Here is a 21,081-nt window from a genome sequence, read left to right as displayed (position 1 = left end):
TGCCTAACCTCTATGTTTAATATTGTGGCTGTTCTGTTCTCTGACCCCAGATAAGTTTATTAGGGTGCACAATATTTGGGGAACACGATATCACCACAGTTTTGTTTTTGAGACAGGTTCTCTCTGTGTAGCCCTGGCTGTCCTGGAGCTCACTATGTAGACCAGACTGGCCTCAAACTCACAGAGATCTGCCTGCCTCTGCCTCCCAAGTGCTGGGACTAAAGTCATGTGCCACCATGTCCAGCTTGTGGGGCTGTCTTGATCGAACTTTTCTTTATTGCAGAAAATAAGAATCCCTTTCAAAATATTCAGAACTAAAAAAGGGTGTTAAGTAAGAAACCAGGAGAGGGGGCTGGAGAGATGGCTCAGAGGTTAAGAGCACTGTCTGCTCTTCCAGAGGACCTGAGTTCAGTTCCCACCAACCACATGGTGGCTCACAGCCTTCTACAGTGAGATCTGGTGTCCTCTTCTGGCCTGCAGGCAACACAATGCAGGCAGAACACTGTATACATAAAAAACACATAAACGTTAACGTTAAAAAAAAAAAAAAAGAAAGAAAGAAAGAAAGAAAAAAGAAAAGAGAAAAGAAACTGGTAGAGGCTCATGGAAGCTCAAAAGGCAACAGCATCTCTGGGATGGATCCAGGTTTTCAGGCTTGGTGGCACTTCGACTTCTGAGCTATCGAAGTGGCCAAACACTCGTGTACCTATTCAAAAACAACAAATACTGTGCCTCTGGCTGGTTCGCAGCCCTGAGAGAATGCCTTTTCTCCAAACGCTAGTTAATAAAGAAGTTTGATGAGCCTCGACCCCACATGGTCCAGGGAGAATGCGGTTGTCTCTGTTACAGTTCAATGTCATCAGTTTTGGACAGCTGTGGCAGAGTAAGAGCTGCTTCACACCAGCCACTGCTGGAGCCCCATCCATGTCTGGCAGAATTAGAGACGCAAGGGGTAGCGGGTCATTGACAGTCCAGGTTGGAGGGGCTTCCTTTACCCTCTCAGCAGAGAGATGAGTCGTTTGGTTCTAAGCTGCAGTCCAGCCTTTTTGGCAAACCTTTGGCTTTGTGGGTGTTCCTGTACCGTGCGTCAATAGTCTGCATTTCCTCTGGGATGTCTGTATTCTCAGACACTTCATTTTTTCTTTTACAGACTCCATATTCTGCATTTGTTCAGCTGCTTCCAGTTCTGGTGATTGTGCTTATTTCTGTCATTACTCAGCTGCTGGCTGCTAACCCCCCATATAGTCTATTCTATAAATCGTAAGTTGAAAATTCCAATTTTTCCTTAGTATCAGTCTGAAAGATGAAAGACTTGGCCAGGTGGTGGTGGTGGTGAACACCTTTAATCCCAGCACTCGGGAAGCAGAGGCAGGCGGATCTCTGTCAGTTTGAGGCCAACCTGGTCTACAGAGCAAGATCCAGGACAGCCAGGGCTACACAGAGAAACCCTGTCTTGGGGGGGGGGGGGGAAATTGAAAAAAAAAAAGGAAAAGAAAAAGAAAAGAAAGATGAAAGACTTAAGGTTTTGCTGATTCATGCTGACATTTCATTTCACCTTCCACTGTGGAAAATGCTGACCTTATGCTTCAAGGAATAGCCATTCAAAGTTTCTCTAGTGTTTTCTGTGGAGGTACTAAGTTTAGGTGCTTGAAAACACCTACACTAAACCAAAAGGAGCAGCCAAGCAGTAATAATGTAGACTAAGTGGGTGGCAGCTGCCTGTGCCTAAGGAGTGGGGTTGTTTTGTTACATAGTGACAGCCTCTGGTCAATGGAAAAACAGTCAGGGTTGGTTCAGAAGGACCAGCAGAATGGTTTGAGGTTCCTAATAAATCTCTCTCACCATGGTGAAGTTAGGAAGAATTTCAGTGAAGGCAGGGATGGTGACTCATACCTGCAATCCAGCATGGAGGAGGCAGGGACAAAGGATTGCTTGATTCCAGGCCAGCCCGAGCTACAGTGAGAAAGAGGGACAGAGAAGAGAAGAGAGATGGGTGGGGACAGAGAGAGAAGAGGAGGAAGAGGGGAGGGAGAGAGGGCAGGTTGTGATGAATGTGTTGTGATGATAGATAGTGACTGGAACCTAGTGATTTTTTCCAGTTGTTTTTTTTTTTTTTTTTTTTTTTTTTTGGTTTTTTGAGACAGGGTTTCTCTGTGTAGCTTTGCGCCTTTCCTGGGACTCACTTGGTAGCCCAGGCTGGCCTCGAACTCACAGAGATCCGCCTAGCTCTGCCTCCCGAGTGCTGGGATTAAAGGCGTGCGCCACCACCGCCCGGCTCCAGTTTTTTTAATTGAAAGGAGAGTGGAGAGATGGTTCAGAGGTAAAGAGCACTAGCTGCTCTTGCAGCAGACCCAGGTTTAATTCCCAGCACTCACATGGTGGGTCACAACCATCCATAATTCCAGTTTCAGGGGATCTGATGCCCTCTTCTGGCCTCTGTGGTCACCATGCATGTAAATGGTTCACAGACATTCAAGCAGGCAAAATGCTCATATAATTAAGATTAATGAAAATTACAAGGAGGGGTGGCACATGCCTTTAATCCCAGCACTTGGAGACAGGGGGTCTTTGAGTTCAGGGCCAGCATGGTCTACAGAGTAAATTCTAGGACAGCCAGAGCTGTTAGGCAGAGAAACTCTGTCTTGAAGAAAAAAATTACAAGAAGGGACATTAGTTGTTAATAAGGACATAGAGTCAAACTATGCTATTGTGTTTCTTTGCTTTTGCTGAGAACAAAATTTATTATGATTCTTGTTGAGGCATGTAGATTATATATAAATACAGATTAGGAATCTTTCTTAATTTTTCCACTTAGTGTTTTCAGTTGCTCTGGTCAAAGTTTGGTCCCTAAGTAAGCATCAAGAGCATCAGCTGGCGACACATTTAGACCTGTTAGAGAGTAAACTTGAAGCTGCACGTGGTGCACACTCCTTTAATCTCAGCACCTGGGAGGCAGAAGTGGTGGAGCGCTATAAATTCCAGGTCAGCCTGGGCTACATAGACCAAGACCAAAAGAAAGAGAGAAAAGTAAACTTCAGGTTTTTGTTTGTTTTTTGTTTTTCTTTTTTTTTGAGAATCTCTCACTGTGTAGTCCAGCTGGCCTCAGATTCACAGCAGTCTTCCTGCTTCAGCCTCCCAAAGCGGAGATTAAAGTTGTGTGACCACGCCTGGTTCTAGTTTTTTTTCCTTTGGTTTAGTTTACTCTGTTTCTTTGGGGCGTCCATCTTGCTCAGGCTGGTCTCGTATGTTTGGTTTTCTTGCTCCCAGCTTCTGAGTGCTACGACTACAAGATGTGTACTAAGATAATTAATGCTCTTGTTGTTTGCATACGTGGATGGTGATCTTTTGTGGGACTTATCTAGGACCCTAACATGTACCACCAGATCAAAGTGCTAGGACAACGTGTGTATACCACTGTATCTGGCTTTTATTTTTTCAAGTATCTAGGAACTCTTACATGTTTGTTTGTTTGTTTGTTTGTTTGTTTGTTTGTTTTGTATGTATAGGTGAATGTGAGGCCAGCAAGATGGCTCAGCACATAAAAGTACTTGCTGCCAAGCTTGAGTTTGATGCCCAGGATCCACATTTTAGAAAGAGAGAATGAGAGAGTTGTCCTCTGACTTTGACACGTGTGCTGGGGTCTGTGCACACCTACACTCACATACGTACAAAACAAATAAATAAGGCTGGGCCTGGTGGCATATGCTTTTAGTCCCAGCACTTGGGAGGCAGAGGTAGGCCTATCTCTATGTGTTCAAGGCCAGCCTGGTCTACAGAGCATGTTCCAGGTCAGCCAGAGCTACAAAGTGAGACCATGTCTCAAAAAACAAAAGCAAAAACAAGTAAATATGTGTGGGGTGTGCTAGTGCATGTGTGGTCAGAGGACAGCTTTTGGGAGTTAGTTTATGCCTTCCCCCTTACTAAGGCAGATGTCTCTTGTTTCTGCCACTGTGTTTCATATTCCAGGTTAGCTGGGCTGTGTGCTTCCAGCCAACCCTCTTGTCTCCTTCCCACCTTGCTGAAGAAGTGCTGAGGTTACAGATGCATGCTACTTTATCTGGCTTTTTACAGGGGTTCCAGGTATCAAATGAGGTCCTCAGGCTTACTGGGCCAGAACCTTTACTTGAGCCATTTCCCAGTGCCTCCCCCTCCCCTGAATTAGTTTGTTTGAGACATGGTCTCAGCATGCAAGGCTAGACTTGAACTCACCATGTGGCTCAGGATGACCTTGAACTTCTGATCATCCTGCTTCTACCTCTCAATAACAGGGGTGTGCCACTACTCCTGGTTTGATTGAGTACTGGGGAAATCCCAGGGCTTCATGTAGGCTAGGCAAGCCTAATACCAACTGAGCCACATCCACAACCCTCAAGACAAACTTTCAAAGGATTAGTCATTCTACTTCGCACACAGAAAACCATGTAAGAAAAGTGAGTTTTGGGCTGGAGAGATGCTACAGTAAAAAACACGGGCTGCTCTTCAGAGGTTCTGAGTTCAATTGTCAACATCCACATGGCGGCTCACAGCCATCTGTAACTGGAGTCCTGTGGGATCAGGTACCCTCTTCTGATACACCTTACCAAAAAAGAATGAAGGAAAGGTGAGTCTTGGAAAGAGTGAACTGTAAGCTACATTGGTAGTTGCCAAATTGCTTGTTTGATGCCTGTAGTGATGACTGTGTTCTACTTCACTAATGGACTAACAGATGTTGGGAGATGGTGGCAATTGTATTTAGAGACCAGCCAAGAGTAAGATTGTCCAGTGGTATGAGCTGATGGGAGCCGCTCTCTGTTTCAGAACCTTGGGCTATACCATTTCTAGAGAAACACAGAACCTGCAGGTGCCTTACTTCGTGGATAAAAACTTTGACAAGGCCTACAGAGGAGCTGCTCTTCGTGACCTGGAGAAAACAATAGAGAAAGATTATATTGATTACATCCAGACAAGCTGTTGGAAGGAGAAACAGCAAAGTAAGTAAGGCCAAGCAGGCTGTCACGAGGTCTCCCCAGCCTCCTGACCCCTCTCCTCTGCTGGTGAACAGAGACAGAGAACGGACACACGGACAGACAGACAGACAGACAGACAGACAGACACACACACACACACACACACACACCCCTCAGCTACTACTGCAAAGAAGGGACGTTTGTCGACATGCGACCAGGATTGGAAAACTTGGAAACTCGGCACCACTGTCTTCTCCTCTTGTACTGTCTTCTCTCTGCCACCTGCCCCCAAGGGACGGGCTTACTACATAGCCCTCGCTGACTTACTGCTCACTGCATGGGTCAGGGTGCTCTCACAGATCTGCCTGGCTCTGCCTCTAGGCTGCTCGTTCGTATGTAGCCCTGGATTTTGATATTCCTGAGGACTTGATTATAGGTATGCCCTGGCTCTGCCATCTTACTACCTGCCGTTTTTTATTCTTTTAAAAAATTACTTTATTTATTTGTGCAAGAATATGTACAAATGCCCCAAAGTATGTGTGGCAGTCAGAGGACACTGTGTGGGACTTTGTGCATTTTGACTATTGCTCTTTCTGTCAATGTCCTAAGGTCCCTAACCTCACCAGTCACTGCGCCCATTTTGCATCCCAAGCCTCTTCATGAAGTTCTCGGTGCTAACTGCTTTCCTTCACAGTCCCTAAATCCCACATTCCCTAGAGAGAAATCTGATTGAGCCAGGCCCCTTATTGAGTCAAGTCAGAAGTTTAGATGTTGTAGGCATGAGCCAAACAGTGGTGGCGCACGCCTTTCATCCCAGCACTCCAGAGGCAGAGGCAGGTGGATCTGTGAGTTCAAGGCCAGCCTGGTCTACAGAATGAGTTCCAATTTCAGGACAGTCAGGGCTACACAGAGAAACCCTGTCTCAAAAAACAAAAACAAAAACAAACAAACAAACAAAAAAACAGAAAAAGAAGAGATCGCTAGCATGGAGTCTGGTGTCCCCTTACTTCTTGTTGCTTGTGGGTACAGAGAAGAGTGACCTCCTGGGTCTGGCTTTCCAGTAGATGTGTGTGAAAGATCTTTCTTCTCTCTCCCTCACAGGAGACAGTGTTTCCTACTTGGCTTACAGTTCCAGGCGTTACTGGGGAGTACTGGCACCAGTGGTAGCCCTAGTCTCAGCCAATAGGTTCATTTTAAATCCCAAATGAATTTCACACGCACACACACACACACACACACACACACACACACACACCACACTTGCGAAGTAACTGCATCTTGGCTTTGCAAACTGGATTTTGGTTGATTTTTTTTTTTCAAAGCAAACTATAACTCATCTTCTAAGCTTTATTACTGGATGTCTATAAATGTGTACTTGTAAAATTAGCTCTTTGGTCACAGTGCTTCTAAGCTCTTGCTGACCCATCACGTACTCCTACCCCTCACTGAGTTAACCCACCCTTCCTGTGTGTTCTTAAAGCACTTTGCTCTTCCGGCCACCACAGTACTGATCAATAGCATTAGTGATCCATAGGTGCATTCCCTCTGCAGGACTGCTGGCCCCAGGACAGACTGTCTTACTAATTCTGTGTCCTGGGCTGCAGGCACAGTCCTGACTTCAGAACAGGTGCTCAACACATGTTGTTGGAAAAGGTTCTCATACTGGAAAGCTGTGCACTGACGAGGAATGTGAGTAAGGGATCAGTGCTGACGTCTTATCCTCCTCGGGGACTTTGCCTCTGCCCTCTATTTCTACAGGGCAAAGCCTCACTACCTTCTCAAACAAGGGGCAGTCAAACAGCAGGGAGGTGCTTTTACCCATCTCATTGTTAAATTAGTGTCGTTTGTTTGTGTTGGTTTTTCTGAGACAGGGTTTCTCTATGTAGCTCTGACTGTCCTGGAACTCACTCTGTAGACCAGGCTGTTTAAATTGGGTTTCATCTTTTAGAAATCAGGAAAAAGCTGGGTGCACTGGTGTAGGCCTGTGATCCCAGCACTCAGGAGGCAGAGATAGGAAGATTTTTGAGTTTAAGGTCAAGGGTAGCCATAGCTTCATAGTAAGACTCTGTCTTGGGGGAAAAAAAAATCAGACTGGTGAGGTGGGTCAGTGGGTAAAGGCAGGTCAGTGGGTAAAGGGATTGACACCAAGCCTGACTTGAGTTCAGTCCAGGACCCAGGAGTAGAAAGAGAGAACTGACTCCCCAAAATTGCTCTCTGACCACCACATACATGCTATGATTCATGCATGAGGGTACACACACTCAAAAATAAAGGGAATTAAAAGAAGAAAGAAAGAAAAAGAAATCAGGAAAGAGTTTGGTGTATAGTCCAGACTGGCCTCAAGCTCACAGAGATTCTCCTGCCTCCGCTTCTGAGTGCTGGACTTAAAGATGTTCCCCATCAAGGCCTGCACCAGGAAAAAATTTAGGAGCCAAAATCTATGTGAATCTAAATCAGGTGAAAGCCACAGTAATGTGTCCTAAGCATCCCCTTTGTATTAGGCACAGGAATGGTTTGAATTTATTGCTTTCTGTAAGAACTACATGAAAATCTGCATTTTGCATTCTTAAGACACACACACACACACACACACACACACACACACACACACACACGCTCTCCGTGTACATGCACATGTATCGTATTCTACTCTGTGGCATTGAGATGCTAACATTGCAGAAAGGTGAAGGATTTTACCGAAAGTTGTAGAGGTGTTTGCTCTGCCTATGACCTTGGGCTACATGGAAGAGTGGTGTCTGAGCTTCTCATCCACATGAGGCTTGTTCAGATCTGTGGCCCTCTCCAGGTACAAGTGAAAATTCTATGAGAACCAGACCTGGTATAACAGGCCTATAATCTCATCCTATAATCTCTTGGGAGACTAAGGCAGGAGGATCACAAATTCAGGGACTGCGGTGGCTACAGAGTGAGTTCAGGGCTAGCCTGGGCAACTTAATAAGCCCTATCTCAAAATGTTTTGCTTTGTTTTGTTTTGTTAAGAACTCAGGTTATGGCTTAGTGGTAAAGTTTATGTCTAGCAACGTACATAAAGTCCTAGGATCCACCCTCAGTTAAAACACACACATACACACACACACACACACACACACAAATCCATTGAATGAGCCTGATGGGTGCAATTGACCAGTTCTGAATGGAGGTTGTCAGCACATACCCTGAAACAAATCTACTCCTAGCATTTAAACACCGTGATTCTGTGGAGCCTCCACACCACCCCAGTGCCATTTGAGAGGCAGCATCTGCCCTCTGAATCCAGCAGCAAGTGTAGCCAGGAAGGTTAAATTTAGCACTTTGAGGTTGTAAAAATAAACTCACTGAGAACAAAGTTCATTCTTGGCAAAATACCAAATGGAAATTTTATCAAGGGTAGCCATTGTCTTTGAAAGTCTTTATTATTCCTTTTATTTGCTCTTCCCTGGAATGCCTAGTATGGGTGACTTTTTTTTTTTTATTATGAGTATTCCTTTACTGTGGGTGATAATTGTCCTGTGAACTCTTTCATAGATATAGCTGCATATTATACATACTGCCGGGAAAGTGCCTCCTAGTCTGGTCCATCAGAGCTGTGTGAGCACTTCTTTCCACGCCCTTGAGCAGGATAGCAGAGTGGGTAGAATCCTAGGCTTTGAAGTGATGGAAAGAATTCATTTCCTACTGAGAGGTTTTGTGTGTGTGTGTGTGTGTGTGTGTGTGTGTGTGTGTGTGTGTGTGTGTGGCTTAGCGCAGTGCCTGGAACACAGTGAACACCTTATTTCTGGTGATCCATGCTTGAACAGCCTCACACAATAAACTGAAGGGCAGTGTTCCATGGGACTGGGTTGTGGGTAGTTACAGTTGAAAAGGATATTTTGTTTGTTTTCTTCTCCTGTTTTCTCCCTTTTTGTTTTCTCTGTTTTTTTTGTTTCTTAGTTTTGTTTTCTCCTTTGTTAGGGAGAAAAGGTATTTTATTGACCCTGCTCCTCCCAAAGACTTTTTTCTTTCATTTTACTTGTAAGTTATTGAGTACTGGGGCTGGAGAGATGGCTCAGTGGTTAAGAGCACTCACTGTTCTTCAGAGGCTTCCATTCCCAGCACGAATGTAGGGTGACTCCCAACTGTAGTGTAACAAGTTCCAAAGGATCCAGGACCTTTCTCTGACCTCCACAGACTCATGCCTGCCTGTGCATGGTGCACGTATATACACTGTATGAGGCACTCATGCATACACATAAAGTAATCTTTTTAAAGATTCATTCATTTTATTTTATATGTGAGTGTTTTGTCTGCATGTATGTCTGTGCACCACATGTGTGCTTGGTGCCTGCAGAGGTCAGAAAAGGGCATTGGATCCCCTGTAACTAGTTATGGATGGTTATGAACCATCATGTGAGTGCTGATAATTGAACCCAGGTCCTCTGTAAGAGCAACAAGTGTGGGCTGGAAAGATGGTCCAGAGGTTAAGAGCACTGGCTGCTCTTCCAGAGGTCCTGAGTTCAATTCCCAGCAACCACATGGTGGCTTACAACCATGTATAGTGAGATTTGGTGCTCCCTTCTGGTGGGCAGGGGTACATGCAGACATAACACTGTATTTATTAATAAATACATCTTTAAAAAAAAAAAGAGCAACAAATGCTCTTAACCTTTGAGCCATCTCTCCATCCCCTAAAATATTTTTAAGTTAGTGAGTATTAACAGAATTTGTTAAAATATGTTCTTTGAGTAAACCCTTGGCTTGTGCCTCTTCATTGCTCCGAAGCAATGTTGTCTGACCGGGTTTCAGTGAGCTTTGTGCAGGCCAGCAATCCATGTCTCCTGTGACAGCCATCTTCCCTCAGCTTGTTATAGTGGCTGTCAAGACAGAAAACACTAAGTATCATTAGTCTCTGAAGCCTTCAGGATGAGGACTTCAGAGAATGACACATAAAAGTCGGTAACAAAATAGCATAAGAAGCTTGCTCCAGTGAAGAGCAGAGCCACAGAATCTGTTCTGGACACTGGGGTAGCTGTGACTCTAGAGAAACAAGGTGCAGATGGGTTTCACAGAAGTCTCCTACATAGCCTCCCCCCTGCCAAAGAAGCCCTAGGAAGGGGTGCTGAGCACCTAGTGGGGAGCAGGAGCAAAAACTTAACATTTGGGTGCAGCACACAACCCTCTGCAGAGCCTCATCACCTGCAAGGAGATGGTGCCAAGGCAAGCCCTGGCATGCAGGCACTGTGGGCACCCGCACCAAGGGTAAGAGCACATTGTTCTGCAGCCTGGGAGACCCACTGCCTGCCAAGCCACTGCTGGCTGAAGTCCAGGGCTGCAGTCCCATTGTTCAGGGAGGGTTGTCATGCTTAGCCACCCCTCACCCTGGAGTCCTGCACTTCATCTGCACTTTGGGCCTTCCTTGGTGTAAATAGAATCATTGTGAGCAGAAATGCCAGGCAGTGTTTGGTGTTGATAGACATTTATTCAGAGGTCCATGCCCATTGTTCCTTCTGGCTGAAGGCTAAGGCTAATTCCTGTGTCCTGGTAGTTTGCCGATTCATCAGACAGGTTCGTCTCGTTCCACCAAGAAAAACAAAACCTGTCAGCAAGGTGATTAAGAATGGAAGGCGTATTTCAAAATGATTAAAATAGAGTTTTCACAAGCATGGTCCTTCAACAGCTGCCTGCTGTTGGCAGCTCTCAGAAGCCACCCAAGCATGCCATCCTGCTACTATGTGGCACACGTGACATGTCCCCAAAGGTGCATGTCAGGAGTTCCCCCGAGAAGGAGGAACTTAGAGTAAAAACTCAGACCAACCACCATGGAGTTGGGAAACACAGCAGAGATTATATTCCAGTTAAAAATAGCATGGCCTGCTCTATCATGAGGAGAAAATGAAATTTACTTAGTCAAGGACACAGAGGCCACTGGGCCGAGATGATTTCCATTTAAAAGAGCCGTTTGAGTTGGGGACCTTCTGTGTGGTGAGGGGGTGAAGAAAGCCGCAGCCTGACCCTCTGTAGATGCTCACCTACCAGAGGACCCCATGTCGTGTGTGGCTCAGAGCCTGCAATGCTGGGGAGAGTCAAGCAGCTGTCTCTGTTCAGATGACAGGAGCAGGCGATGGGGCTCCAGCCCCATCACGGTGCAAGGCCATGGCACCCTCCTCTTCCTGCACATGTGCAGGCCTCCCAAGCTTGGGGCCGGGTGCTCTGCTGACAAGAACTAAGCCTGGTGCTCTCAGAACAGCAGAGACTGTGGTCAGGTCACAGGCGGCCTCCCCCTCAGGACCTGGTGCAGTGCCCAGCAGGTTCCTCTAGGGCGGAGGGTAGCAGTGCCCGGATGGAGTAGAACAAAGTGGCGTGAAAGTAAGGTCTTTTGAGTCTAGGACTACTGAAACGAAAGCGCTCAGCCTTAACGATCCGTCACCTGTTGTCTCTTTCAGAGTCGGAGCTGACCAATTTGGCGGGGCTCTATAGAGATGAGCGGCTGCGGCAGAAAGCAGAGTCAATGAAACTTGAAAACTGTGACAAACTTTCCAAGCTAATTGGCCTCCGGAGGGGTGGCTGAGAGGACGATGGCCCGGCTCAGGACGGGGTTTCTTACTTGTTACTATTTACATTGCAAATTCCATTTTATAATACAAGTTAGGAAATGATGAACACTTACCATCTGCTAACTTTGTTGGGCAGAGCTGCAGGACATGGAGCCACATTGTCACCAGTTCCATCCAGTTCTTCCAGGCCTGGCTCCCAGGGCAGGGACAGTTCATCTAAGTTACATGAATGGTGAAGTTTGGACTTGCTCCTCTGTGAACGTAGATCAGGGTATCCCAGAGAAGACCCACATTTCTTCCTTCATCCTGCCTGCAGCAAAAGCCCACCCCCAGGCGTTTCTAGGCTCAGCCAAGGCACTTCAGAGTATTGGTGGTGTCTGCCGAGAATTACACCTCTTCCTGCTAGAGTCACCATCCCCTAGTGTTCAGTTTTCCACTCCCTCAGGAGAGGAGAGAGAAAGTGAACTGTTCAGCCAATAGTTTGGTGTGATCCAAGTCTCTGCTGAGGCAGGAGCATTAGCAAACTGCCTGATTTGTGGTTTCTTTTCTTTCTTTTCTGAGAGAGGTAGCCCAGGCTAGCCTGGAACTCACTATAGAGTCCAAGCTGGCCTTGAATTTGCAATGATCCTCCTGCCTAAGTGCTGGGATTACAGGCCTGAGCTGCCATACCCAGGGAGGTTCCTTTTAATTCTTTAGTCATCTCTTTCAGAGGATCTAGAAAGTAAAACGTGTTGAGCAGGCTGGGCATGGTAGCACACCCTTTAATCCTAGCATTCACACAAGCAGAGGCAGGCCAATCTATGAGCGCAAGGCCAGCCTGGGCTACATAGCAAGTTCCACACCAGCCAAAGTTACATAATGAGATCTTGTCTCAAAAAAAAAAAACAAAAACAAAGCCCTGTTGAGCTGTGACACAGCTGAGTGGGGGACGTCGGACAGCAGGAAGCAGGGCTAAGGAAGAAGGTGGAGTATTCTTAAGACTGTAGCTCCTCCTCGGCGCAGGCTCCCTGTCCTTTGGAACTAGCGAGCATTCTCTGTCCCTTCCCTTTCAATCGGCATGCAGTATGGTGGGCTGTACACGGAGCACAAGTAAGCACAGAAGTGCAGTCGGCAAACCCGAGATGAGGCTCAGGCGTGGAGACACAGAGGGAGGGGCCTGTCCCTGCTCATGGAGGCTGATGTTAGCCTTGGCAGTCACTTTGATTGACTCGGTGTCCTGTGCATTTTAGTACAAGTGATCTTTCGTTCATTCAGTGTTTATGGAGTGCCTACTACAAAGCAATGGCTTTCACATGTGGTGTGTTTTGCTTTTGTTTTACTTAAGTTTCCTCACAATTTGTGAAGCTGGTGCATTACCTCTTTTATGAGTCAGAACATGATAAATGGTTGGCCTGGGTCATGTGACTAGGTGTGGAAGTACAAAATGTGAGCAATCATCCTATTTCTCAGGTGATTCTAGCCAGGTTGGCAAAGCAGAGATTTTTCCCTAGGATGCCTCTGTCCTCAGGACACCTCCGTCCCCGCCCCTCAACCCCCTGGACCAGCTTGCATCCTTTCCATGGTAGGTCTGTGTCCCTTCAGGACTGCTTACCCACTGGTCTTTTAGAAGCAGGACCAGGGCTGTAGAGATGGCTCAGTGGTTAAGAAGAGCACTGGCTGCTCTTCCAGAGGACTCAGGTTCAATTCTCAACACCCACATGGCAGATCCCAACAGCCTGTAACTCCAATTCCAGAGGATCCAGCTCCCCCTTCTGGCCTTCACAGGCACTGAATGCACATAGTGCACAGACAAACTTGGAGGCAAACTACCCATACACATTTTTTAAAAAGCAGGACCCTTTGATACAAAACCTTCAGAGGCAGAAAAAGCAGCTCTTTCTAGAAAAAAAAGGCATTGATTGCTCTGGCTGTGTGATTGTGCCTTCCTTTGGAGGGCTGTGTCAGATCTGAGTAACTGAGCTGCCCAGATTATCATGAGACTGAATGAGAGGACCAGTAGGCAATTGGTTTATATTCCATGTCTTTTTTTTATTTTTGGATAGGGTCTCATGTATCCCAGACCTCAAAGTTGATATACAGCCAAAAACTTTGAACTTTTTTTTTTTTTCTAGACAGAGTTTCTCTGTAGCCCTGGCTATCCTGGAACTCACTCTGTAGACCAGGCTGGCCTCTAACTCAGAGATCCTCGTACTTCCACCTCCAAAGTGCTGGGATTAAAGGTGTGTGCCACCACACCCGACCCCTTTATGATGATAATGATGATGATGATGATGATGTTTTGTTTGTTTCAAGACAGGGTTTCTCTGTGTAGTTTTGGCTGTCCTGGAACTTGCTCTGCAGACCAGGCTGGCCCTGAACTCAGAGCCTCTTCCTCCCGTGTGCTGGGATTAAAGATGTGCACCATCGCTACTGCCTGAAATCCTCCTGCCTCTACCTCCTGAATGCTAGAGCCACTCCTGGCTTTTGTGGTGCTGGGGAAGGAACCCAAGGCTTTGTGCATGCTAGCCTACTAAGCTACATCCCCAGACTTACCTTCTGAATGCTTTTTTTTTTTTTTTTTTTTTTTTGAGACAGTGTTTCTCTGTGTAGCTTTGCACCTTTCCTGGAACTCACTCTAGCCCAGGCTGGCCTCGAACTCACAGAGATCCGCCTGCCTCTGCCTCTCCAGTGCTGGGATTAAAGGTGTGTGCCACCAACTGCCTGGCATCTTCCGAATTTTTTGAGAACCTCTTTAAGTATGAGCAACAGGGAATTTACTTTGTTAATGTGCTAGGCATGGTGAAACACACCTTTAAACCCAGCACTCAGGAAGCAGAGGCAGACGGAATACTGTGAGTTCAAGGCCAGCCTGCTCTACATAGCAAGTTCATAGTGAAACCCTGTCTCAAAACAAACAACAGCAATACCCATATGTTGTAAAATGTACCCATGAACCGAACAAGCTTATGGAAAGTTCCTAGACGTGGAAAAATGCCAAGTGCTCCTCTCCTAGCCTCTGCTTCAGCTAGAAAGTGGACCATCATGAAACTGGTGTGACAGGGTACCACCCTCCCAGATGCCCTTGAATAGTGTGTGGATATCATGGCAGTGGTGAATCAGAGTCAATCTAACTCAGCTCCATCAACTGTCACACCAACTGTCTGTCCTTATAGCCTGGTGGTACTGTTTTGTTTATTTCTGATAGACTACAGTACTCATATCTTATTTCCTCAAAAGAACTATATTTGCTTTGATTGAGGGGTAGTTTAATCTATTTGGCACTATCTAGAATTGTGTTAAACTCTTAATTCCTTGCTTATAATTTAGATACGTTGTCCGCGTGTTGGTAAAATAAGCTCTGTACTCTTGCCTATGTCTTTTATGAGATTTCCTGGCAGTGTAAACCCTTTAGATATGGCTTTTCCTGCTGTCACTGTGGCTCCCAGTTTGAGACTACAGATGGAGACTGATGGGAGTGAGGTTAAGAAACAGGGCTCACACAGGACCAGAAACTGACATTCACATGAGGTGCTCTCTTTAGTGGAGAAAATCCTTCTCCCTGGGAGGAGCCCATGTCCTCGTTCATCTGCTCAAGCCAGGAAACGTAAGCTTCACTGATCAGCTCCAGGCGCACAGCTTGGGAGAAGTGACTGGTAAGCAAATAGCATCACTATGCATGCTTCTGGGAACTGTTGGAAATGACGAGAAACACCAAAGCCTGCTGCAAACAGGATCCAGCAGGCCGGCTGAGCTGCAGGCCGGCCACGCTGAGGCTGCTTTCATTCTCCTCTTCACTCTCCTCAGAACTAGCGCTGCCAGGAGCCCCTTGAGACCCCCCCATCGTCTCTGCATGCACTGCCCCTCCCAGGAGCTGGCATTTACTTTGTATTCATTTAAGGTATTAGATTGGTGTCCTAATAAATTTATTGGGGAAGGGGCCAAGTTACTCTACATCGTAATGTTTGGGCCTGCACTGTTGATACCTCATGCAGTGGTCACCAAGTAACTGTGTACGCTGAGTCCACGTTTGCATCACACTCAGTGTTTGGAGGTGGTGGTGTTCTGTGACCAGAGTCAGGAATGACGACACTTGTGAAAATGCTGAAAACTTTGGTCACCTGACCCACTGCATCTAAAAACGAGTGTATTTTAACAAAGTAAACATTAAACAGTTTTATATACAAAGTGCAACCTATGACTTCTCTGTTTGTCCTTCGACCACAGTCCTCGTGCTTGGAGCCACTTTGGACTAAAGATGTTACTGTGGATAGTTTGTGTTTAGAATAATACATAATACCAATGGGATGAATTCCAGATTTTTTTTTTTTGATGGGGAGTGGTTTTTGAGACAAGGTTTCACTGTTTAGCTCTGACTATCTTAGAACTTGCTCTGTAGACCAGGCTATCCTCAAACTCAGAGATCACCTGCCTCTGCCTCCCAATTGCTGGAATTAGGGGTGTGTGCCACCACCACTTGGCTAAGGATTTTTTGTTTTGTTTTAGATTTATCACGTTTTTATGTGTATAGGTGTTTTGCCTGCATGTATGTGCACCATGTGTGTGCAGTGCCCTTGGAGGCCAGAAGAAGGTGCCAGTTGTGAGCCATCATGTGGGTGATGGAACAGAACCTAACCTGGGTTCTCTGCAGGAGCAGCAAGTGGATGTTTTGTTTTGGAGGGAGGAGTTTGGCAACAATTTATATATCAAGTTTCAGCAAGAACAATGTAAAATGACAGCACTCTTATATTAAGAGTGAAAATGGTGCATGCCTTTAATCCCAACACTCAGGAGGCAGAAGAAGCAGCCAGTCTTTGTGAGTTTAAAGTCTACAGAGTGAGTTCTAAGACAGCCAGGGCTACACAGAGAAATCGTGTCTTGGAAAAGGAAAAAAGAACCTGTTGATAAAAATCCATTCCTGGGGGCTGGAGAGATGGCTCAGAGGTTAAGAGCACTGGCTGCTCTTCCAGAGGTCCTGAGTTCAATTCCCAGCAACCACATGGTGGCTCACAACCATCTGTAATGAGATCTGGTGCCCTCTTGTGGTGTGCAGTCATACATGATATATACATAATAAATAAATAAATCTTTTTAAAAAAAAGTCTGTTTCTATCCTGAAATAAACGTATACAACATCGTGATACCCTGAAGCCAAATGCCTAGGAGCGACCTAATCTATTTCTTTTCACTGAAGATGGCGGCGGCAGAGGCTGGGAAAAGCACAGAGGAGAGGAATGAATCCACAGAGTGTCTGTAGGTCAAGGGTGCAACTTTACCTGAACCAGAGTCACTTCTGCTAAGGATTCCTTTTGTGCTTCAGATAGCAATGGCAGCTACCACAGCCAATCCAGATCAAGACTAGGTTTAGCATCAGAAACATCCGTGTTACTGAGCTCTTTTCTGGCTTTGTTCCCAGTGGCCCATATTTAGCAAAGTCTTGGTTTAAAAATACCATTCATGGTATTTAATATTTCATGGTCCGACAGGGTACATCTCCTACTTGGACCAACATACACGTGAAACTCAATTCAGCTAAGTCTGAGAACTTCCTGTGTTCTAGGTGGGCTGGGTCAGAGAACAAATGGTACCTACCCCAGAACTCGAGAGCAAACGCCTAGCGCAGTTGTTCTCAACCTGTGGGTTGAGACCCCTTGGGGAGTCACATTTCAGATGTTTACATACGATTCATAACAGTAGCAAAATTACAGTTCTGAAGTAGCACGAAACAATTTCATGGTTGGGGTCCCCACAACACGAGGACTGTATTAAAGGGTCGCAGCGTCAGGAAGGTTGAGAACCACTGTCTTACTGGTTTTCATTTTGAGGTTATTTTTAAAGGGGGGGGGTCTCAGGAAGCCCAGGCTGGCCTTGAACTCCTCATCTTCTTGCCTGGACATCCCTAGTGCCAGGATAACAGGTGTGCACTACTCCGCCTTGAAAGTCTGGGTTTTTACTCCAAAGCATCCAAACTTCTGCCTCCATTAGACTCACACTCCCAAATCACCAGCCACTTCTACAGTTGCAGCTTCACCATCTTGCCTAGTATTTCAGTCGCTTGTTCCCATCCCCAGCATTAAAATCATCCAAGTTCTAATCATAGATAACATTTTGTTTTGAAGATTTTGTTTTGTTTTGAGACAGGGTTTCTCTGTGTAGCCTTGGCTGTCCTGGATCTCCCTCTGTAGACCAGGCTGGCCTCAAACTCAGAGATCCGCCTGCCTCTGCCTCCTGAGTGCTGGGATTAAAGGCGTGTGCCACCACTGCCTGGCTTGAGTGGGGTTGGCCACAGAAGTAGAGGTAGCTGATCCCCTGAAGCTAGAATTGCAGACAGCTGTTTTGTAAATTGCCTGACGTGAGTTCTGGGAACCAGATGAGCAGTACTTGGTGTCATCCCTCTAGTACCACTACCCAGCTGTGTGTGTGTGTGTGTGTGTGTGTGTGTGTGTGTGTATGTGTGTGTGAGAGAGACAGACAGACAGACAGACAGACAGTCTGGGAATTTAATCTAGGTCCTTGTGTGTGCTAAGTAAGTGCCCTGCCACTGAGCTATGTCCTCCTCTTTTTTTTTTTTTTTTTTTTTTTTTTTTTTTTTGATATTTGAGACAGGGTTTCTCTGTCCAGGAACTCACTCTGTAGCCCAGGCTGGCCTCTAACTCACAAAGATCTGCCTGCCTCTGCCTCCCTAGTGCTGGGATTAAAGGCGTGCACCACCACTGCCTTTAAAAAAATATTTTTTAGGGCTGGAGAGATGGCTCAGAGGTTAAGAACACTGACTGCTCTTCCAGAGGTCCTGAGTTCAATTCCCAGCAACCACATGATGGCTCACAACCATCTGTAATGACATCTGGTGCCCTCTTCTGGCCTGCAGTCATACATGCTGTATACATAATAAATAAATAAATCTTTAAGCCGGGCGGTGGTGGCGTATGCCTTTAATCCCAGCACTCGGGAGGCAGAGCCAGGCGGATCTCTGTGAGTTCGAGGCCAGCCTGGGCTACCAAGTGAGTCCCAGGAAAGGTGCAAAGCTACACAGAGAAACCCTGTCTCGAAAAACCAAAAAAAAAAAAAAAAAAAAAAGAACACTGGCTGTTCTTCCAGAGGTCCTGAGTTCAATTCCCAGCACCCATATGGTGGCTCACAACCATCTGTAATGAGATCTGGCTCCCTCTTCTGGCCTGCAGGGATACATGCAAAACCGAACACTATATACATAATAAATAAATAAATCTTAAAAAAAATTATTTTTTAAAATTTGAGACAGTCTTGCTAAGTCACCTAACTTGGCCTGAACTCGTGGTCTTCCTGCCTCAGCCTCCTGGTAGCTGAGATTATCGGCCTAGAGCAGCAGAAGCAGCTCTGTCCATCTTTTCTGACTAATCTTGTAGTTACTCTGCCGCTGCCACTCTTGCCCCAGGAACTTTACTTCTTTCCGAGGACCGCTTCCCCTTTTGCCAAGAGCTTCCGTGTTACCACAGGCTTCAGCTAGAACATGTCCACACACACGCTGACCAGCTTTGGCGAAGTACCCCTTGAACTCCTTATTTGCACTGTCATAGCGATCCGAATACTAATTATAGTTGATTACTGACACACTTGTCCAGTAGACTAAGTTCTAGTTTTGACTGAGACGAGCCTTGAGGTAACATGCCACCTTCCGAAAAGAGCTGCTCTAGCAGAGTCTGATGAGTGGGTGACTCCCAGCTGGAACCCCAGGAGAGTGTGAACGATGATTGCTCCAAGTTCAAGGCAAGCCTGAGCCACAGTGCAAAGTCAGCAGGAGGGACATATGGAGACGGTCTTAGTTTGCATTTCTGTTGCTGTGAAGAGACACCATGACCACAGCAACTCTTAGAAAGAAAACATTTAATTGGGGCTGGCTTACAGGTTCAGAGGTTCAGTCCATTATCATGGCGGGAAGCATGGTATCATGCAGGCAGACATGGTGCCGGAGAAGGAGCTGAGAGTCCTATATTTTCATCTGCAGGCAGCAGAAGACTGTGCCACACTGGGCACAGCTTGAACATGTGAGACTTCAAAGCCTGCCCCCATAACACACACACACACACACACACACACACACACACACACACACAGTGACACACATCCTCCAACAAGGCCACACCCACTCCAACAAGGTCACACCTCCTAATAGTGCCACTCCCTAAGGGCCAAGCATGCAAACACATGAGTCTATGGGGCCAGTTCCTATTCAAACCACCACAGAGACATGTCTAAAACACCACTGTCTACAAAACAAAAGACAACTACAACATAGGTGTGGTGGAACAGGCCTGTAATCCACTTGGGAAGTGGAGACTGAGTCAGGAGTTCAAGGGCAGCCTGGGCTATACAAGACCCTTTCTCAGTGAACAGAAGGAACCTAAATCTTTTGACACTGTTCCTGTTGAAAAGGGGAGAAGAGCTGGGGAGAGCAGGGAAGGGGTGGAGCTCATTGTCAGAAAGTGCTTGCCATGAGTTTGGTCCCCAGCAGTCAAAGAAACCTGGGGGTGGGGTCTGTGTCTCCATCCCTGTAGCCAAAAGAATACAGAAGGCTTGGGTGTACTTTTTTGTAAAAGTCAGACATATTTTTAATTATTTTTATGTGTATGAGAGCTTTGCCTGAATAGATATCTGTGTACCGTCTATGTGCTTGGAGCCTGCCAGAGGCTGGAAGAAGGCATCAGATCCCTGAGACTTAAGCTGCATGTGAGTCCTGGGACTCGAACCCTGGTCGAACCAGGGACTGGTTGTCAGAGCTTCCTGCCTTTCAGGTGTTGTTCCAAATACATTCAGGGAAGCCTGTTCAGACTGATGGGGGTGAACATTGAGTGGCAAGGACATGAAGCAACATCTCAGGGAAGATCTGAGAGGGGGAACACACACAATTCATGGAGGCATCCTAGGGATCACTGCCGTGGGGGACGCTGGAGCTTTGTCTGGGGTAACTCAGATGAACAGCCTCATTTACTAGACAAAGTTCTGTGCAAGCTCTATGTGGAGGCCTCAGACTTCAGGGCACCTTCCACACATACTATCCAATGTTACACAACATATCCATATTACCACTGGCTACATGTAGCTATTGGAATTGTGGGCTGAGGATGTAGCTCAGGAGTACAGCACTTTCCTAAAATGGAAATTCTAACTAAAGTTGTTTTTTTTTAAACAAACCTTTAAAACTGTAAAACTCTTTAGGCAGGGGGCTGGAGAGATGACTCAGTGATTATGAGCATGCATTGCTCTTCAGAGGACCAGAGTTCAATTCTCAGCACTCACATCAGGTGGCTCACAACCACCTATAACTCCAGTTCCGGAGGATCCAACTCCTCTGGCCTCCATAGGCACCTGCACACATATGCACACACACACAACAGACACACACACACACAAATTAACAATTTTTTCAAAAATTAAAAACTTAGCCGGACAGCTGTGGTGCACCCCTTTAATCCCAGAACTCTGGAGGCAGAGGCAGGCAGATCTCTGTGAGTTCAAGGCCAGCCTGAGCTACAGAGTGAGTTCCAGAAAAGGTACAAAGCTACACAGAGAAACCCCATCTTGAAAAACCAAAAACAAACAAACAAACAACAACAACAAAAACCAAAAAACTGGCACTTGGGGCTGGGGAG

The 21,081-nt window shown here is 46.2% G+C and overlaps 1 protein-coding gene across 4 annotated transcripts in view; it reads left to right on the top strand.

Annotated features, from left to right (window-relative positions):
* Nucleotides 1-11,582, top strand: part of Dnajc18 (DnaJ heat shock protein family (Hsp40) member C18) — a 42,631-nt gene extending 31,049 nt beyond the window's left edge. For all 4 annotated transcript variants that reach the window (XM_059245853.1, XM_059245855.1, XM_059245852.1 and 1 more), the window contains 3 exons: nt 1,151-1,260; nt 4,798-4,970; nt 11,366-11,582. In XM_059245853.1, coding sequence (XP_059101836.1) covers nt 1,151-1,260; nt 4,798-4,970; nt 11,366-11,490 — 408 coding nt within the window. In that variant the 3' untranslated portion in view covers nt 11,491-11,582. The remainder of the gene's footprint in view (nt 1-1,150; nt 1,261-4,797; nt 4,971-11,365) is intronic.
* The last annotated feature ends 9,499 nt before the right edge of the window (nt 11,583-21,081 follow it).

The sequence above is a fragment of the Peromyscus eremicus genome, chromosome 19 (assembly GCF_949786415.1).
Source record: "Peromyscus eremicus chromosome 19, PerEre_H2_v1, whole genome shotgun sequence".
NCBI lineage: Eukaryota > Metazoa > Chordata > Mammalia > Rodentia > Cricetidae > Peromyscus > Peromyscus eremicus.
Note: the sequence above shows the minus strand (reverse complement) of the source record. Positions and strands in the feature narration are given on the sequence as shown.